The 20,871-nt window shown below is 44.3% G+C and overlaps 1 protein-coding gene across 2 annotated transcripts in view; it reads left to right on the forward strand.

The window, feature by feature from the left end:
• LOC308316313 (myosin-3-like) overlaps positions 1-20,617 on the forward strand; it is a 67,332-nt gene extending 46,715 nt beyond the window's left edge. For both annotated transcript variants that reach the window (XM_080764858.1, XM_080764857.1), the window contains 14 exons: positions 325-521; positions 1,797-1,980; positions 3,851-4,016; positions 4,686-4,810; positions 5,631-5,746; positions 8,187-8,373; positions 9,140-9,349; positions 9,955-10,080; positions 11,649-11,739; positions 11,955-12,034; positions 17,207-17,311; positions 17,480-17,575; positions 19,251-19,394; positions 19,601-20,617. In XM_080764858.1, coding sequence (XP_080620984.1) covers positions 325-521; positions 1,797-1,980; positions 3,851-4,016; positions 4,686-4,810; positions 5,631-5,746; positions 8,187-8,373; positions 9,140-9,349; positions 9,955-10,080; positions 11,649-11,739; positions 11,955-12,034; positions 17,207-17,311; positions 17,480-17,575; positions 19,251-19,394; positions 19,601-19,615 — 1,842 coding nt within the window. In that variant the 3' untranslated portion in view covers positions 19,616-20,617. The remainder of the gene's footprint in view (positions 1-324; positions 522-1,796; positions 1,981-3,850; positions 4,017-4,685; positions 4,811-5,630; positions 5,747-8,186; positions 8,374-9,139; positions 9,350-9,954; positions 10,081-11,648; positions 11,740-11,954; positions 12,035-17,206; positions 17,312-17,479; positions 17,576-19,250; positions 19,395-19,600) is intronic.
• Positions 20,618-20,871: the final 254 nt, after the last annotated feature.

The raw sequence follows: 20,871 nt of genomic DNA on the forward strand, positions 1-20,871 counted from the left end.
CCAGCCGGGTCATACCAAAGACTGTAAAAATGGGACCCAATGCCTCCCTGCATGACACTCAGCATCAAGGGTTGGATTGGGGGTAAATCCCTGTACTTTTACATCAAGCTGCCTCATGCTACAGAAACAGGAGATAGGCTCCTGCCCTATGGGCCTCATGGCTACAGAAACAGGAGATAGGCTCCTGCCCTATGGGCCTCATGGCTCGGCAAGGCTACTTACTTACTTTACCTAAATCCATCTGTGTGTATGCGTTTGTGTGTCCGTGCGGCGTGCGTGTGTGTCCATGCGTGCGTGCGTGCGTGCGTCCGTGTGTGTGTGTAGGCCAGGGTGGGCTTGGCCCACGCGGTCCAGTCTTCGCGTCATGAGTGCAGCCTGCTCAGGGAGCAGTTTGAGGAGGAGCAGGAGGCCAGGGCGGAGCTGCAGAGAGCGCTGTCCAAAGCCAACAGCCAGGTGGCGCAGTGGAGGTCCAAGTATGAGACGGACGCCGTGCAACGGATGGAAGAACTGGAGGACGCCAAGTGAGTCTATAACCCACCGCAGTCTCCAAGTCTATGGACTTTAACCCATTTTGACCTGAGATCAGATTCTAAAAATGTCTTCTACATCCTGACAGTTTTCTGAAAAAGCTATGTCGTTCTTCGATTTTTCAAAAATAGCAGACCTACAAGCTCGTAGCGCGCCACTCGGTGGCACGCTATGAGCTTGTAGATCTGCTATTTTTCCAATAGCTAAAGCATAACATAATGCTAATACCAAAAGGGGTTCCCGCCCAAAATGGGTTAATGTTTGTTTAGGTTAAAGTATATGATGTAATTTGTGCCAGCCAAGTCTATGGACTTTAATGTTTCCGCTGGTTTCACGTTTCCACAGGATTCAAACTCTATAGTCTCCCGTGAGATCTTAACCGCTAGCCTAAAACTGATCAGTGTGTTACTGATGTTCTAATTGTCCTGGGGGGCACGGTGGCACAGTCGGTATAGTAGTGCTGTCGCCTCACAGCTAGAAGGTCCTGGGTTCGATTCCCGCTGCATGGGGACGCTGTGCGTGCTGGGGAAGTGTTCTCTCCTCCGCGTCATCAGTGCCCATACCCGAAGCAGGGTTGGCGAAAGGGCCTTTCTGTGTGGAGTTTGCATGTTCTCCCCGTGTCCCCTAGGGTAGGTACCCTCACATGTTCTCCCCGTGTCCCCTATAGGGTAGGTACCCTCACATGTTCTCCCAGTGTCCCCTAGGGTAGGTACCCTCACATGTTCTCCCCGTGTCCCCTATAGGGTAGGTACCCTCACATGTTCTCCCAGTGTCCCCTAGGGTAGGTACCCTCACATGTTCTCCCCGTGTCCCCTAGGGTAGGTACCCTCACATGTTCTCCCCGTGTCCCCTAGGGTAGGTACCCTCACATGTTCTCCCCGTGTCCCCTAGGGTAGGTACCCTCACATGTTCTCCCCGTGTCCCCTAGGGTAGGTACCCTCACAAAAACATACAGTAATCCTGGTCTCTAACCTACCTCCCCCTGGCCAGCCGGGGGAACTGGTCGGAATAACGTGTTTCTTCCACGCGCTACGTCCGGCCAGGGAAACACTCCCCTGTCAGGTGAAAAGAAGCAGCTTGGACTCCTCATGCATAGAAGGAAGCATGAGGTCAGTCCGCTGCCCCCCCCCCCCCCCCCCCCCCAGGTTGGCAGAGGAATTTGAGGAAGTGGTAGCGCCCAGGATTACATTAAATAATTGACACTGGGTGAAAAAATGGGTTGCAAAATCGTGGGATAAAAATGTAAAGTGAACTGTCCTGTATCGCAGGAAGAAGTTGGTAGTTCGCCTCCAGACGGTAGAGGAGGGAGCGGAGGCGACCAGCGCCAAGTGTTCATCTCTGGAGAAAACCAAACAGCGCCTCCAGGTGGAGATAGAAGACCTGACGGTGGAGCTGGAGCGGTCCAACTCTACCGCCCTGGCTCTGGACAAGAAGCAACGCAACTTTGACAAGGTCAGGTCAGGTTACTAAGGATTGTTATACATTGCACTATACAGTACATTACAAGGAGAGTCAATAGAGAGTCGTAGTCCCGCCCCCTCGAGAGACCCCGGAAAATAAATCCCCGTTCATTTTCCTCATAGACTTTTCAGAAAGTATTCATTTAAAGACGTTTACGCAGCGGACAAAGCCAACTCTTGTCGTGACAAATCATGACAACAAACAGTTTTTTTCTTAATAAATAATTAGAAAGTAGAAAAAACCGGCAGGTTACAACAATATTGTGTGGGTTGTCATGATTTGTCACGGCAAGAGTTGGCTTCGTACGACGCTTAAAAGGTCTTTAAATAAATACGTTTTGAAATGTCTATGGGAAAAATGCATTGGGATTCATTTCCTGGGCCTGGCGTCGTCATGAAAGGGGGCGGGACTGCGACGCTCTATTGGTACGGGCTATAAGGTGGAGTCTGACGAGGCGAGAGTCTTCAGATTACGGCGGAAAAGGGCTTTGGTTGAAGGTTCAGATGACATGCCCACAAGTTCATCAACACGTTGGATCCGTATGACGAGTATTCCTGTCCTGTACCTACGTACCTGACGCTGGGTATAGATGACGAGCAGGCTCGTCTTAAGGCGTTTGATATCGCTGTAGCATTGCCTCGCTGTGTTTCATTTTTTGTAACTGCTCCGGTTGCTATGCACGGTTTGCCAGGGCCCCGCCCCGCACCGGTGGTTTTTCCTCAATATCCATTAGCTTCTGTTTTAGGCCACACGTCACGTACCTTTGCAGGCTTTTTTCTCTGAAACTAATGTGCTGTCCATGGTTTTCCAAAAAAAAGTGAATGGCTGGAAAATGGAAGTATCAGTATTCCTTTATGGTTTATTTTCTCTATTATTAAGGTTATTTTTTGCAGTGGGTTTGTATTGGGAGTCGGGGGTCCCGAGACATGGCCAACGCATTTCCGGGGTTCCCCAGCCAGAATCGTTGAGAACCCCTGACATACAAAGCACATACTGTACAAAGTAGGAAAAAGTACAAAACTATGGCACTCCATATTTCACTATGGCGCATACGTGTAGGCTACTGTGTGGTGTGTCATACGTGTACTGTGTGGTGTTTCATACGTGTACTGTAGATCAGTGGTTCCCAAAGTGGGGTCCGGGGACCCCCAGGGGTACCTGAGGGAGTTCCAGGGGGGACCCATCTATTTTGTTCATGTTCATAAAGTGCTTAAGTGTTTAAAGCAGTGGTTCCCAAACTTTTTCGTGTCAAGGACCCCCAAATTGACACTACTTAGCCTGTGGACCCCCATTTGAAAAGATATGCCAGGGACCCCCATAAGAGAAGACGTCTACATTTAGACGTCTACATTTAGACGTCTACATTTAGACGTCTGTATACATTTAGACGTCTACATTTAGACGTATACATTTAGACGTATACATTTAGACAGTGTCCCCCCGAGTGCCTCCCCAGTGTCCCCCCGAGTGCCTCCCCAGTGTGCCCCCGAGTGCCTTCCCAGTGCCTCCCCAGTGTCTCCCCAGTGCCTCCTCAGTGCCTGCCCAGTGTCCCCCAGTGTCCCCCCAGTGTCTCCAATAGCAATACAAGAGCAATAATACAAATTAATCTTAATGTATTAATCTTATTAATTAATGAATCAAATTAATTAATTAATCAAAATTGCGGCCTGTGCCCAGCACCATGCCAAAGCTTTTTCCTGCGGGAAACACTGCTTGTGGTTGTAAATATATTGTTATCCGTGTTGCGAGGATGAGGGGGTACCTGGAAAAATATCTACCCCAAAAGGGGTACCTGGTCCAAAAAAGTTTGGGAACACCTGCTGTAGATACTGTACGTGTACTGTACTGTGTGGTGTTTCAGATGCTGAGTGACTGGAGGATGAGGTTCGAGGACAGCCAGACGGAGTTGGAGTGCTCTCAGAAGGAGAGCCGCAGCCTGAGCACGGAGCTGTTCAAACTGAGGAACTGCTATGAAGAGGCTCTGGACCAGCTGGACACCATGAAACGAGAGAACAAGAACCTTACAGGTACCCACGTCCTATTGTCTATACATCAGTGGTTCCCAACCTTTTCAGGCACCCCCAAATAATCATATTTGAACTGGGGACCCCCCAAATAATCATATTTGAACTGGGGACCCCTCAAAATAATCATATTTGAACTGGGGACCCCTCAAAATAATCATATTTGAACTGGGGAGCCCACCCAAATAATCATATTTGAACTGGGGAGACCACCCAAATAATCCTATTTGAACTGCGGAGCCCACCCAAATAATCATATTTGAACTGGGGACCCCTCAAAATAATCATATTTGAACTGGGGACCCCCCAAAATAATCATATTTGAACTGGGGACCCCTCAAAATAATCATATTTGAACTGGGGAGCGCACCCAAATAATCATATTTGAACTGGGGAGCCCCCCAAAATAATCATATTGAACTGGGGACCCCCCAAAATAATCATATTGAACTGTGGACTAAGTAGGCCTACTTGGAATAGTAGGTAGACAGAGTTGAGGCATTACATTTAGTTTGACTCGGTTCCACAGATAAATTAGTGTGAATATTGTGAATATAACGTTACGTTTGTGCCTCTTTCTTATACTGTACCATTTGACAATTTGGCATATATATATATGTGTGTGTGTGTGTCTGTGCGTGCGTGTGTGTTTGCCCGCCCACCGTGCGTCAGATGAGATCTCAGAGCTGGTAGACCAGGTGGGTCACGGGGGGAAGACCATCCATGAACTGGAGAGACTGAAGAAGGTTCTAGATGGAGAGAAGAGTAACATCAGAGCAGCTCTGGAGGAGGCCGAGGTAACCACGTCTTCTAGCCTCCTTTACTGTCCTCATCTTCTTCTTGTTCCTGTCAGTGGTCATTTGTTAGGAGGCCAGAGGTAACCACGTCTTCTAGCCTCCTTACTGTCCTCATCTTCTTCTTGTTCCTGTCAGTGGTCATTTGTTGTTGCTTAACCCATTCTGACCTGAGATCAGATTCATACGAGGTTTCCACTGGACACACACTGGTCTGATTAACCCATTCTGACCTGAGATCAGATTTAAAAAATGTCAGTCGTTCTTCGATTTTTCAAAAATAGCAGACCTACAAGCTCGTAGCGCGCCACTCGGTGGCGCGCTATGAGCTTGTAGATCTGATATTTTTCAATAGCTAAGGCATAACATGATGCTAACACCAAAATGGGTTCCCGTTCAGAATGGGTTAAAGTATCAATGCTGAAATGTAGAAATACTAAGTAAAAGTCTGCCGATAGAAATCTACTTGCCGTAAAAGTATCGTCATCAATGTACTTAAAGTACCAAAAGTAAAAGCACTGCAGAATGTCCATTTTCACACGTTTTAAAATGTATAAAGGTCAATTGAAGATGGCAGTGTTTTCAAATAACTACAGTAACTAAAGCTTTCAAATAATTGTAGTGGAGTAGAAGTACAACATTTGCCTTGGAGATGTAGTGGAGTAGAAGTAAAAGTGAAATTGAAAATACTCCAGTAAAGTAAAAAAAAAAGAAGAAATACCTCAACGTTTAGTTACTTTACACCACTACTGCTGCTTATTCTTATTCTTATTCTTATTATTATTATTGATGTAATTATTGTGATTTGTGCTGTGCGTCACAGGGCACCCTGGAACACGAGGAGAGCAAGACCCTGAGAGCTCAGATACAACTGGAACAGATTAAATCTGACGTCGACCGCAAGATCTCAGAGAGAGACGAGGAAATCGACAACCTCAGGTATTGTAACCACTCTATGCCAATCCCTAATCAATACCTGATCTACAACCTCAGGTATTGTAACCACTCTATGCCAATCCCTAATCAATACCTGATCTACAACCTCAGGTATTGTAACCACTCTATGCCAATCCCTAATCAATACCTGATCGACAACCTCAGGTATTGTAACCACTCTATGCCAATCCCGAATCAATACCTGATCTACAACCTCAGGTATTGTAACCACTCTATGCCAATCCCGAATCAATACCTGATCTACAACCTCAGGTATTGTAACCACTCTATGCCAATCCCGAATCAATACCTGATCTACAACCTCAGGCATTGTAACCACTCTATGCCAATCCCTAACCAATACATGATTGTCTAATCGAAACCCCATTATCTACAGCCTACAGGTAGTCAACACTATTCCAATGCCTAATCAATACATGTTTATCTACCTTATCAACTATTAACTAAATATCTCAATACCTGATTATCTATAACTTAACTAACTAAATAGACAAGGAGACTGATCAACCTCAGTTAACTACTCACTCACTCACTCACTCACTCACTCAACCCCTTTTGGTGTTTTAAGCATTACGTTATACTATATACAGTAAGATCTACAAGCTAGGGGCACGGTGGCACAGTTGGTAGTGCTGTCGCCTCACAGCTAGAAGTTCCTGGGTTCGATTCCCACTGGGGACGCTGTGGGTACTGGCGGCGTGTTCCCTCCTCCGCGTCATCAGTGCCCATACCCAAGGCGGGGGTTGGCGAAAGGGCCTTTCTGTGTGGAGTTTGCATGTTCTCCCCGTGTCCCCTAGGGTAGATACCCTCACAAAAACATGCCGTAATCCTGGTCTCTAAAACTAACTCCCCCTGGCCAGCCGGGGCGCCTGATGGAGGGGAAAGGAACTGGTCGGAATAACGTGTCCCTTCCACGCGCTACGTCCGGCCGGGGAAATTCCCCTCTGTCAGGTGAAAAGAAGCAGCTTGGACTCCTCATGCATAGAAGGAGGCATGAGGTCAGTCCGCTGCCCCCCCAGGTTGGCAGAGGAAGTGTAGCGCCCAGGATTACATTAGATAATTGGCACTGGGTGAAAAGAAAACTGGGTTACAAAATCGTGGGATAAAAATTTAGAAAAAGAAAAAAAAAGATCTACAAGCTCAGTGTTGAGCAGATCTACAAGCTCAGCTCAGATCTACAAGCTACGAGCTTGTAGGTCTGCTATTTTTGAAAAATTGTGAAAATGTGGCACAAATCTTTGAAAATTGAACATAAATTCTTTCAGAATACTTTTTATTTTATTTTACGTCAGGCCTAAATGCGTTAAAGAGGATCCACTGATCTCAGTTGACCCTGTTGAAGGCCCATGCAGGCCCAAACGTGTTAGTGGGGTTTTTTTAACCCTTGTTTTTAAAATTCTAAATGAAAGAACTGCACAGAGCTGCCTTGGATCCTCTTTAAAGTTTACCTCCTTCCACACTGATCTTTACTCAAAGGTAGAGCACGTTTAAAGAAACTCTTGTGCTGCATTAAAGGAGAATTCCATACTAAAAGGCTTTCTTACCTTTCTTTGTAGTTGTTACGTCCCCATCAAAGAGGTCCAGGTGTTATTTTGTGCAAAAGCTCCTTATTGGATATTTTCCCTACCATAAGCCCTAAATGAATTGCATTGAATTGAATGGGATGTATGGGGTGTTGTGCTAATTCGCTTATTTCCATCGCTCAAAATTATAATCTTTTTGTATATATCCTCTCTTCATAATGTAAATAATAACCCAAGTGGCACACTTTACTACTTATTTCGATGGAAATAAGCGAATTAGCACAACACCCCATACATCCCATTCAATTCAATGCAATTCATTTAGGGCTTATGGTAGGGGAAATAGCCAATAAGGAGCTTTTGCACAAAATAACACCTGGACCTCTTTGATGGGGACGTAACAACTACAAAGAAAGGTAAGAAAGCCTTTTAGTATGGAATTCTCCTTTAACTAACTCACTTCTCCGTATGTCTGTAATCTGTAATCTGCAACGATAAACCAAGTTGTTAAAAATGTATATATATACTATTAAGTTATAAGGGTAAAAACCCAGGGGGGGTAGGGGCCTAATAAGTTTAACACTTCACCCTACTCCTTTTCGGACATTGTTAAGAGTATTTTCTCTTTTGTTTCAGTGTTTTTTTTTAATGTATTTGACTTCAAATAATGTTCGAAATAAACTCATTCATTCATTCATCCTAAACTAACTACTAGCTAACTATAAGATGCTAAAATCAATCAACAGGAAAATCAATCAAAACCAACAGAACTGCTACTTGTACCTGCCTATACTACCTTCAGCATGTGTCAACCTATACTAAAGTACTAGCATAAGTTATTTAATCACACTGTTGGCTCGTGTGTGAGTGTTTGTTGTAATCCTGCTGCTGTCCACCAGGCGGAGCCACCAGCGGTCCCTGGAGGCCATGCAGACCAGTCTGGACGCGGAGGTGCGTCTGCGCGGCGAGGCGGTTCGCCTGAGGAAGAAGATGGAGTCGGACCTCAACGAGATGGAGATCCAGCTGGTCCACGCCAACCGCTACGCTGCCGAGAGCCAGAAGCTGATACGAAACCTACAATCACAGGTATATCTAATCACATCTAATCTCATCTCATATATATATATATAATCTAAGAGATGGTATAATATGCTCGTGACGTCATTATCATCATACCAGGAAGTTATGCGGGAACGCCTACTGAAAAAACTACTTTCTGACATTGACAGCCCGATACATCCAAACAGAAAAGTCCTAATTTGATAACATTGAATTATGTTAAACTCACTTTTTGCATGCGCATACCTTCTATAGTATACCTATCCACCTGTCCAAATGCACGTGGCCCATCCACCTGACCACTTAAAGGGACACTTCACCCTTTTTGCAAAAAAATATATGTTAATGACGTTTAGGAGCTTTAGAACACTTTCCTGGGGGTATTTATGTGTGTAATATGTGGTTTTAGATATTTTAGATTGTAGCAGTGAGCCTGTTGTCTCTGATGTCATGGACACTGGGCTCACTTCCTTCCTGGACTACATGTTGTCTCAGTAAGACAGCTCTCCCCCCTATCCACAAGGAGGAGCAGTGCACCAAATAATTATGGGAATTGTTGTCCAGGAAGGTAGTGAGCCCAGTGTCCATGACATCAGAGACAACAGGCTCACTGCTACAATCTAAAATATCTAAAACCACATATTACACACATAAATACCCCCAGGAAAGTGTTCTAAAGCTCCTAAACGTCATTAACATATATTCTTTTGCAAAAAGGGTGAAGTGTCCCTTTAACACTGCGGCCGAATGGCCCTCTCCGTCGTCACAGTTCTTAATGGATGTCCTGTTTCAGCTGAAGGAGGTGCAGGTGGACCTGGACGACCGGATCCACCTGAACAACCAGCTGCGGGAGCAGATCTCCCTGACGGAGCGCCGCTGCACGCTGCTGGAGTCCGAGGAGGCGGAGCTACACGGCGCCATGGAGCAGTCCGACCGCCTCCGCAAGCTGGCCGAACACGAGCTGGTGGAGGCCGGCGAGAGGGTCAACCTGCTGAACGTACAGGTGAGGAAGTGTGCGCACGCATGCCATGCACACACGCATGGCATGTACACACGCACGGCATGTACACACGCATGCACGCACGCACGCACGCACACACACACACACACACACACACACACACACACACACACACACACACACACACACACACAAAACATCCGCTGTACTCCCGGGTCGTTTTCAGCCTGTATGATGGAAGCATTTGACAATTGTGGGAGTCAGAAAACAGTCTGTAGAGACTACTACTAAAGCACAGTACATACACCGATGTTTTCATTGGCTTACTGCTTTGTTGACACAGTGTTTTTTAGGGCTGACAAGATTTCAAATGTATCTCGACGGTTAATTAATTGTCACACAAATAATTGCGATTTATGATTTCTTTGTGTTTTTGGAATTATTTGAACATTGGAATGCCACATCACAACGTGACGCGCTTTGAACATGTAGATCTGCTATTTACACTATTTTTTGAAAATCAAAACATGGAAAATGATTATGACGATTGTGCAAAAATAATTGTGCTTGTCTCACATAATTAGACAATTCTATAAGAATTGTGACAGGCAGTGTTTTGATTGGCTGCCCTGGCTGCTGTGTTGCAGAACGTAGGGCTGTTCAACCTGAAGAGGAAGTTGGAGGCAGACGTGTCGGTTCTGTCGGGGGAGGTGGACGAGGTCACGCTGGAGAACCTGACCACAGAGGAGAAGGCTAAGAAAGCTCTCACTGATGTTAGTACGGAACTATGACCCCTGAACTTTAACCCCAGCCCCCTAACCTTATACCTCACTGCAGAGGAGAAGGCTAAGAAAGCTCTCACTGATGTTAGTACGGAACTATGACCCCTGAACTTTAACCCAAGCCCCCTAACCTTACCTCACTGCAGAGGAGAAGGCTAAGAAAGCTCTCACTGATGTTAGTACGGAACTATGACCCCTGAACTTTAACCCCAGCCCCCTATAACCTTACCTCACTGCAGAGGAGAAGGCTAAGAAAGCTCTCACTGATGTTAGTACGGAACTATGACCCCTGAACTTTAACCCCAGCCCCCTAACCTTACCTCACTGCAGAGGAGAAGTCTAAGAAAGCTCTCACTGATGTTAGTACGGAACTATGACCCCTGAACTTTAACCCCAGCCCCCTAACCTTACCTCACTGCAGAGGAGAAGGCTAAGAAAGCTCTCACTGATGTTAGTACGGAACTATGACCCCTGAACTTTAACCCCGGCCCCCTAACCTTACCTCACTGCAGAGGAGAAGGCTAAGAAAGCTCTCACTGATGTTAGTACGGAACTATGACCCCTGAACTTTAACCCCAGCCCCCTAACCTTACCTCACTGCAGAGGAGAAGGCTAAGAACGCTCTCACTGATGTTAGTACGGAACTATGACCCCTGAACTTTAACCCCAGCCCCCTAACCTTACCTCACTGCAGAGGAGAAGGCTAAGAAAGCTCTCACTGATGTTAGTACGGAACTATGACCCCTGAACTTTAACCCCAGCCCCCTAACCTTACCTCACTGCAGAGGAGAAGGCTAAGAAAGCTCTCACTGATGTTAGTACGGAACTATGACCCCTGAACTTTAACCCCAGCCCCCTAACCTTACCTCACTGCAGAGGAGAAGGCTAAGAACGCTCTCACTGATGTTAGTACGGAACTATGACCCCTGATCTTTAACCCCAGCCCCCTAACCTTACCTCACTGCAGAGGAGAAGGCTAAGAAAGCTCTCACTGATGTTAGTACGGAACTATGACCCCTGAACTTTAACCCCAGCCCCCTAACCTTACCTCACTGCAGAGGAGAAGGCTAAGAACGCTCTCACTGATGTTAGTACGGAACTATGACCCCTGAACTTTAACCTACTGTTTAGGCATGCACAATGTATGCTACTGTTTTTTTTTTATGTTTTCCACAAATGATAAGCCAATATTCATGATGAGCCAATACAGTCTTGTTATCAAGCAGTTTCCCATATATGACAAAAACGAAACAAATGCTGTTTATGGTAAATGGTGCATTTATATAGCGCCTTTTATAGCTTTACATAGATTGTGCATTACATTCACCCATTCACACACACATTCATACACCGTTTGCGGTGGAAACCATGCAAGGCACCGACCAGCACATCAGGAGCAATTAGGGGTTCAGAGTGTTGCTCAAGGACACTTCGACACTAACTCTGGGGGAGCCCGGGTTCGAGCTGGCAACCTTGCAGTTACCATCCAGCCCCTATAGATGGTGAATGATGTTCCTTAGATTTATTGTAATTCATTGTGTGTGTGTGCATTCTGTCAGGCTGCTGTGATGGCAGAGGAGTTGAAGAAGGAACAGGACAGCAGCTCCACATTGGAGAGGATGAAGAGAAACATGGAGGCCACTGTTAAAGGTAACATTATTGCGTGCGTGCGTGCGTCATGCGCCTATCCGCTGTATGAAATTCAAGATGCAAGTCTGTTGGGGGGCACGAATATGCTTCCACATTTTGACTAGACATTCACAACGTGACACATTGTCAACACAGTAAACCCGGACACAACGGACAGACAGATATAATAATATAATAAGATAATGAACGTCTTCACTGTGATTGTGTGTTTGCAGAGCTTCAGGTGAAACTGGACGAAGCCGAACAGATGGCTCTGAAAGGAGGAAAGAAACACATCAACAAGCTGGAACACAGAGTGAGTAGGAAGGATCTCTATACTGTACTTTATCCCACAGCAGATATCATGCATTTTCCTAAAAGGGCTACAGTAGTTCCATCCCTTGATTGTGATTGGCTGGTTTCCCTTTTGTAGACTTGATAATGGAGACTATGATCTACTACTTTGATCAGTTTATATCAATCACAGGTGCGTTATTTGTTTACACAAACAAAACTCCAGCACATCTGTAGTTGAACGTGGAATATAAGGGGAGCACTTGTTTCCCTTACAAGCCCTGACCGCGCAGGGCTACTAAGCACCGCCTGTGTGGTGACGGTGAGTGATTGAGGGGCTGCTGGCATGACGTGTAAGAAAAACAAACGCTCCCCATCCCTCGCAAACCATCAGTGCTATAGGCTAGCGGTTTACACGGGAAGTTTGTTGTAGTAGCTAAATCTGGCTTAAAAAATACCACATTGTGCCGAATATAAGACAACTCTGATTATATGACAACCCCCATTTTGGAAAAAGAACATTGAATGTCAAATAATCTAGTCCCCGATTAAAATATGACCACGTTTTTTAGGATATTTCCATTGGTAAAATACGTAGTCTTATATTCGGCACAATATGGTATATACATTTCTATAGAATATCTATAAAATGACATTGAGCTAATAGTGTGGTACGAGGCGTCAAAAAAACAGCTCCCGTAGGATTTTTGTGCTAAAATTGTTTTTTTTGCAGATCTTGGTTCTATAGAGTCCAAACTATGAGAAAATGATGGGGTTCAAATTTTCCCGACCCCCACCCCGTTTCTGGGGGGGTCATCTATTTGGGACCTCCCAGAACAGTATGCCAGCCAGTTAATGTCCGATTTTCATAATATTAGAATTGTTTTGTATGTTTTAAAACATTCTGAGTTGATTTCTTAAACTTTTAAAGTGGTCAGAAGAATCTTTTTTGACTTTTGGTAAGGGTGTTTCCTCACCTGGGACCTCCCGTACTGACCCCTGGGCCTATTCCAGTTCTCATTACATTCCTCGCTCTGCTCCTGCTCCAGAATATTGTCACATTAGATCATAAATGAAGCATAAAAGTATTTGTAGCTGGGCTCTGATATAAAAAAAAAATAGTAGCCAATACGAGGGGTCTTCCACAGGGGGCCCATGACCCCTAGGGGGTCCTCATAGTTACTATACAGGGGCCCACCAAATCATTGTGGGATAGGAACTTTTTTCTTTTACATTAAACCACTTGAACCACACCATCGCTTTTCCATGGAGAACTTTAGCCAACAATAGCTGATCTACAAGGTTGTAGTTTGAGCTTGTAGATCAGCTATTTTCAAAGTAAGGTGCCTCAGACCCAAGTGTAGCAAATATTGCTGCTAAATAAAGATCAGCCAACATCAGCCAGGCTGCTGCTGTCTTTCTCTTTTCTCTTTGTCTTTCTGTTGTCGGTCAGGTGACTGGGAGGGCTACTTGTCATCCTTAGAGGAACTCATCAAGTATTTCTTTGCTCGTGATCTCCTTAAATATGCTCGACTATCTTGCCCAAATGAACGCTCTTGAACAGGATGACCCAGAAACATGGAACGCACTGAAGTCAGGTGAATTTGTGGTGGCAACTGGCAAAGTCAGAGATACCGTTCACTCATCTCTTCACAGATCAAGCCCTTGAGCAGGAAATCAAGAAGCTAAAGGGACATGGGGTGGATGGTTGGACTCAGTAGAGATGAAGCAGCTCTGGACCGACTAGTCACTACCAAACCTCATCTTTCTGGTCTAGTGAATCAGTACCTCAACAGCTTCCCAAAAGCTTCCAGGTCTTCAAGGAAAGAACATTATCAGCTCTCAGGAGAGATTGCATTGTGGTCAAGAGAAAATGCTCTCAAGCAATGTAAATTGATTGAGTTGCACTGTGGAGGCAATCTGTTCAAAGAGAACACACCATTGAAGAGTCTGGTTTCATCAGCGCTTGTGTCAGATGGGGCAAGAAATGACATTCTTCCTGGGCCTACACAATTTTCCTGGGCTTACACAATTTTTCTGGTGCTGACTGGGGAGGAAACTTAGTTGGAATCTCCAAGAAGACATGGGTCAATGCCTACTTGAGGCTTGATGATGATGATGATCCTGCCATTAATTGCTTCAAGGACCTTGGAATGGGTTCCATTCCTCCTGAGCTTGTTAACGGCAAGCTTCCATCACCATTGGAGTCATTGGAGCATTTTGCATGCCGTGTTTATAGTCCAAAAGGTCCAACAACCTTGCCATTACTCAGATAGGAACTATTTCGGTCAAAGAACTTGGAGCTACCTCCAACTCGTGCTGCACTGCTACCACATATCCTCTGTGCCAACTACGTCACAATGCGGGATAAGTCATTCATACCTGCCAAATTGCCCTGAGCTTCCACCAATCGAACATAATGGATGGAATTCAGATAGTGGAGGGTATGTTCCAGTCAGGTGTCTTGCCCTCCCTGCTCCAAAAGCAATACTTGAGCTCATCAAATGTGGTTGCAAAGCAGGTTGCAAGGGACGGTGCAGCTGCTCAAACAATAACCTGCCTTGCACTCCTCTCTGCAAATGCTATGGTGGAGACTGTGTCAACACTATTAGGGAGGACATTCAAGATGATGATGACGAAGATGAATAGATCCTGCAAATAATGTATTGTAGGCATAATTGACCATGGGCTCTTTAAGAGGATGTGTGTGTGTGTGTGTGTGTGTGTGTGTGTGTGTGTGTGTGTGTGTGTGTGTGTGTGTGTGTGTGTGTGTGTGTGTGTGTGTGTGTGTTGTGTTGTGTTGTGTTGTGTTGTGTTGTTAGTGTGAGTGCAGTGTGTGAAATAAATGGACACATTCTGCATGCCCAAAGTGAGAAGTTGCAATACCTTTATTCCCTGCAGTAACATCTGTCAACAATAATGGTAGAATACTAATAAACTATCAAAGTACTTTACATAAACGCAAGATATTCTAATACTATTCGAAATACTTGCAAATCTGTATATATGGGTGCAAGAATAGGGGAAAAACTAGTCCCGGCCCCCTGTGGAAGACCCCTGGTATTAACTACTACTCATTTTTGTAATCAGTGCCCAGCTACAAAAGCTTTTAATGCTTTAAGTATTATCTAATTTGACATTGTTCTGGAACAGGAGCAGAGCGAGGAATGTAATGAGTACTGAGATGAGTCCGGGGGGTCCCGGTGAAGAAAGACCCCAACCTAAAGTCAAAAAAGATTATTCTGGCTACTTTCAAAGTGTAATAAATCAACTCAGAATATTTAAAACCCTATAAAACAACCCTAATATTATGAAAATCGGACATTAATTGTCTGGCATACTATTATGGGAGGTCCCAAAATATATGACCCCCCCAAATAAGGGGTGGGGGTCGGGAAAATTTGAACCCCATCATTTTCTGACAGTTTGGTCCCTATGAAAGCCAAAAAAGCAAAAAAAGCACTTTTAGCAAAAAAAATCCTACGGAAATACACCTCGTACCACACTAATAGGGGAAAAACTGGTCCCGGACCCCCTGTGGAAGACCCCTGGTATTAGCTACCATTCATTTTTGTAATCAGTGACCAGCTACAAAAAAATGTAATTCTTATATTATTATCTAATTTGACATTGTTCTGGAACAGGAGCAGAGCGAGGATTGTAATGTGTAATGAGTACTGAGATGAGTCCGGGGGTCCCGGGTGAAGAAAGACCCCAACCAAAAGTCAGAAAATATTATTCTGGCTACTTTCAAAGTGTAAGAAATCAACTCAGAATATAAAAAAACCTATAAAACAACACTAATATTATGAAAATCGGACATTCATTGTCTGGCGTACTATTATGGGAGGTCCCAAAATATATGACCCCCCAAAAAAGGGGTGGGGGTCGGGAAAATTTGAACCCCATCATTTTCAGACTTTTTGGTCCCTATGAAAGCCAAAAAAGCAAAAAAATCACTTTTAGCAAAAAAATCCTATGGAAATACGCCTCGTACCACACTATAACAGTTAAGTTTATTTTCTCTATGTGAATGTTTAACACAGCCTGGCGCTAGTGAACAGACACTCGTCTCTGTCAGGAGGAAGTTGCTCTTCCTGATAGCCCGGGAACTTCTTTCTTGTAGACGTTGTTCTTGTAGTGAATTTTAAGAACTGTTTCAATTGAGACGTGTCTATGATTTTCATGTTGCTATTGTACCTTTTTAAAGTTTTTGATTCATGGGTTTTTTATTATTGTTTGGACCCAATGTTTTATACATTTGTGTCAATAAAGTAACTAACTAACTAACTACTGTATGTAGCATTGTAGAAAAGCAATAAGCTATACGCGAGGTCTCACTTTAACCCATTTTTGGGGGCGGGAACCCCATTTGGTTTTAGCATTATATGCTATGCTTTAGCTATTGAAAAATAGCAGATCTATAAGCTCATAGCGCGCCACCGAGTGGCGCGCTACGAGCTTGTAGGTCTGCTATTTTTGAAAAATCGAAGAATGACTGACAGAATCTAGAATCTGATCTCAGGTCAAAATGGGTTAACTCTATTTTATAATGTCTGAGAGAGTCTGAGGCACGTCATGCCTAACTACGTCCCACAGTCACTATACAATACTGGGTAAACTGTGACCTCTAGTGCAGTGGTTGCTTTTGGCACCACATTTTGATTTTAGTTTTAGTCATATAGTCCCTTGAATGGTTTTCACTTAGTCTTAGTCACATTTTAGTCACCTGGAATGTTTTAGTCTAGTTTTAGTCGACTAAATGTCATAAGATTTTAGTCGACTGAATCTACAGGTGATTTAGTCGGCTAAAATGTGTTTTGGCAGGCCTTGATGCCGTCGTGATGACTGATTTTACACTTGATGAAAACGCGACGCGTTGTGAACTTGTAGATCGGCTATTTCCAGCAAAGCAACTAATTGTAGACTTATTCCATAGACTGATACTGGATCTCTTGTCCACTATAGTCCCTTCCTAACATTTTAGTCTAGTTTTTATTTGTTGACGAAATTGTCAACATATTTAGTCTTAGTTTTAGTCATCATAGCTTAGTTTTCATTTAGTTTCCATTCGTTTTCGTCAGTGGGAAAAGGTAGTCGACGAACATTTTTCATCTTGGTTTTAGTCAAAGAAAACAACACTGCTCTAGTCTAGTGGCTGATTGCGTTAGTAACCGAAGGGCTTGGTGTGCAGGTGAGGGACCTGGAGACGGAGCTGATGGTGGAGCAGAAGAAGAGCGAGGACTTCAACAAAGGCATGCGGCGCTACGAGAGGAGAGTCAAAGAACTCACCTGTCAGGTCAGAACATCTGCACACGCCCGCCGCGTACAGTATGGTCATGTTTCAATGCTTCAATTGTGTGTCTTAATGGTTCTCTCTGTGTGTGTGTGTGTGTGTGTGTGTGTGTGTGTGTGTGTGCGTGTGTGCGTGTGTGCGTGCGTGTGCGTGTGTGCTTGCGTGTTGCAGACAGACGAAGATAAGAAGACATTAATGACAATGCAGGAGATGATCAACAACCTGCAGTCTAAACTTAAGAGCTACAAGAGACTAACTACTGATGCTGTAAGTTATTTTATTATTATTATTATTATTATTATTATTATTATTATTATTATTATTATTATTATATAGGTAACGTTGCTGTGGGCTCATCACGGGCTGACCAGCACTCCACCTGCCTCCAAATCTTCCAGACTCTTCATCACGTCTCTGTCTATGATCTAGGCTTATTATCCTGCCCTCGATGTCTTCACATATAATTGTACAGATAATATAAAACATTATTATTCAGGAACCCTATCATCCTTATTCTGGGCATGTCTTAATAAGTGATTTGGAGAAAATGAGGGGGCCAATGATGATAGAGGTAACAAGAACACTCGGCGGATTTACCCTTTTTGCCGACTTCTCAAGACAAGTCGGCAAACCGTGGAGAATATTCGGCAGAATCTGAAGAAGAGTCGTCGCGCGGCGAATCTTCTTAAGATTCTGCCGAATATTCTCCACGTTTCGGGGCACTTTCAGCAGCTGCAGCTGCAAGTTTCTGAATGTTAGCTACTGTGCTAACTAGGGATGTCAGTAACGGATAGTTTCCCAACCGGTTAGCCGACAGGATTAACCGGGTCATTAACGGATAGTGGTTGATTTTTTTCTAGGCTACCCCAAATGTAATATGCATGTATAGGCTACATAATTAAAGTTGGTAGACGAATGGTATACATTTATTTATGCTCCTTTTTTAAAAGACAAACAAAAAAGCAACATTTAACAATATAAATAAATTGTTGTAGGCTTAATCATCAATAAACAATGCATCGCATCTGCATGATGCATGCATATGCGCGTCTACAGTACAGAGGTCCGCCAGTTCTAGTCCAAAACATAAATAAATCCAGTCCAGATCTGAGCTACCTATAAAGCCACTGGACGCATGGGCTAAGCCTTTTTTTTTTTATTATTAAGGAAGATCAGCAAGCATGTCACCGTGTTCTGTTTGTTGACTTTTCGCTGACGAGAAATCCCTCAAACATCGATAGCACATGGCTAACTTGATAGCCGAGCCGTACGGAGGAGGAAGCGGCAGCGGCTGTAAACGTTCTCCGTCCAGGCCAAATGGCCAATAATGGAATTAATAATGCCAAGTAGGTCTCTGCATTTATACGGTCGACATGTGTTCATCTCGTCTCGCTGTCACTCGCTTACATTTCGACTACCGCAAGTCCGCAAAGCTACCCTTGTAGCCAACTAGCCAGAAGTACAACAGAGAACTTTGGGATATTGAGGGGGCAGAAAACCGAGCCAGAGCGCTGTTCATGCAGCCTGGAGTTAATTATTTTCCTTCTCTATATGGGCACACTTGTGAAAGCTGAATGCTTTTGCATGCTTTTATTGATCTGCTGTCTGATCAGCGTGCATGATCATCATGCAGTAGCTAGATGCGCGCTCCAGTGCCGAGATTTCTTCCCGTTTCGGCGACTCTTCGTCACTTTCCGTCCGAGTTCTCAGACAGAACTCGGACCGGAAAGTGACGAAGAGTCGGCGAAAGGGGAAGAAATCTCGGCAAAGATGAAGAAGAGTCGGCGACCCGAGTTCTCCAGTATTCATGATAGACCCCTGGGTGATCCCGGTCAATGAACGGTTTAGGGGTTTAACAGGTGCATGTCAAAACATTGCATATATTATGTAACGGTTAATGTGTGTGTGTGCGTGTGTGCGTGCGTGCGTGTGCGTGCGTCAGGAGGAACAGGTGATGGGTAATATGACACGATACAGGAAGATCCAACATGAGCTGGATGATGCTGAGGAGAGAGCCGACATCGCAGAAACTACCGTCAACAAACTACGCATCCGAACGCGCGAACAGACCACCAAAGTCTCCATGGTGAGCACGACATGAAGACTCGCCTCTTCAGACTCCACCTTGAACATAATTTTTTTTTAAATGAGGGTAGAATGAGGGTAGAAGACCCTAAGCCCCCCCAGCCATTGTAAAATACCCGGGTAACCTGAGACCTCTCGTGGCTTATTGCTTCATTGTTATTGCACCTTTGCTAATCTGTGTCTGTCTGTCTCTCTCTTTCTCCATAGATCATTGAAGAATGAGGCTGACGTCCTCTACACTTTGACCTGTGTGCTGTTTCTGATGTGTGTGACTGTGTGTGATATCTCTGATGTATTAGTTCAGGGGTACGCATGTATCCGTGCGTGCGTGCGTATGAGTGGCACTCACATTGAGCTGGGCAGGTGGAGTGACTGTACCACCGTCATGGAACACAATCTAGAGCAGAGGTTTTCAACACCAGATCCGGGGGCCCCCAGGTGGTCCAAATAAACTCTGAAACTGTGTACACTCTCAGAGATACCAGGGTCCAATTTGACCCCTGGTGGGCCCGCAGTTGTCACATCACTCAACAGTCTGTCCATCTCTCGAGGCAGCGGTGACCGAACGGTTTGCGGAGCGGTCTTGATATCGGAAGGTCGCTAGTTCGTTCGTATCCCCGGACCGGCACGTTAAAAAATGACCACCGCTGAAGTGCCCTTGGACAAGGCATTGAACCCCTACCATGAAATGTTCTATGAGCTGGCTGTAAACAAGTTCTTGAGCTTAGTCCAGTTACCCTGGGTAAACATAGTACCTTTCCTTTCCTTTCCTCTCTGGTTTGATTACAACTGTATCACTTTATCATTTTTTCATCACTTCTTTCAAACTACAGTCCATCAGCTACACAGAAATGACCAAGTCATTAACTAATGATGTGTTATTTATGCAGTAAAATAGTTAAAATATTGATAACTGCTACTTTAAAACCTAATCTACTTACACATTATTGGTTATTGGTTATTGAAATATAGAAAACAACAACTGACAAATGTTATGCATTTATTTGCTTACATTGCCGGTCATTAATGTGTAATGAACGGCATTTTAAGAACTTTTCATTAGAACCAGACTTTACTCTATGACCTGTACTCTTAAGTTAAACATGTGTTGCTGTTTAAATTCCATACTGTTGCCTTAGATGTAAAACAAAACCCAGTTCAAGTAGTTGTTGCATGTAAAAAAAAAAAACTATATTATTAAAGGACCACTTCACCACTTTTCAACCTGTCTTCAATTGTTCCTCAGTAATGTTCATGATAAAATGCCAGCTATTTTTCTCTACGCTGCCTGTGTCTCATAGGAGGGCTGTGGGCAGTTCAGAAACCTGTATCAGTGACATCATCATTAGGGTGATTTATTTTGTAAACAAGATTTTTTTCAAGATACTGACCAATGCATAGAGTGTGTCTTGAGGTTTGATGAGGTCAGATCAACATATGGAATGTCAGAACAGGTCAGCTCCATATATGGAGATCTA

The sequence above is a fragment of the Protomyctophum bolini genome (genome assembly GCF_963924005.1).
Source record: "Protomyctophum bolini genome assembly, chromosome: 5".
Lineage (NCBI taxonomy): Eukaryota > Metazoa > Chordata > Actinopteri > Myctophiformes > Myctophidae > Protomyctophum > Protomyctophum bolini.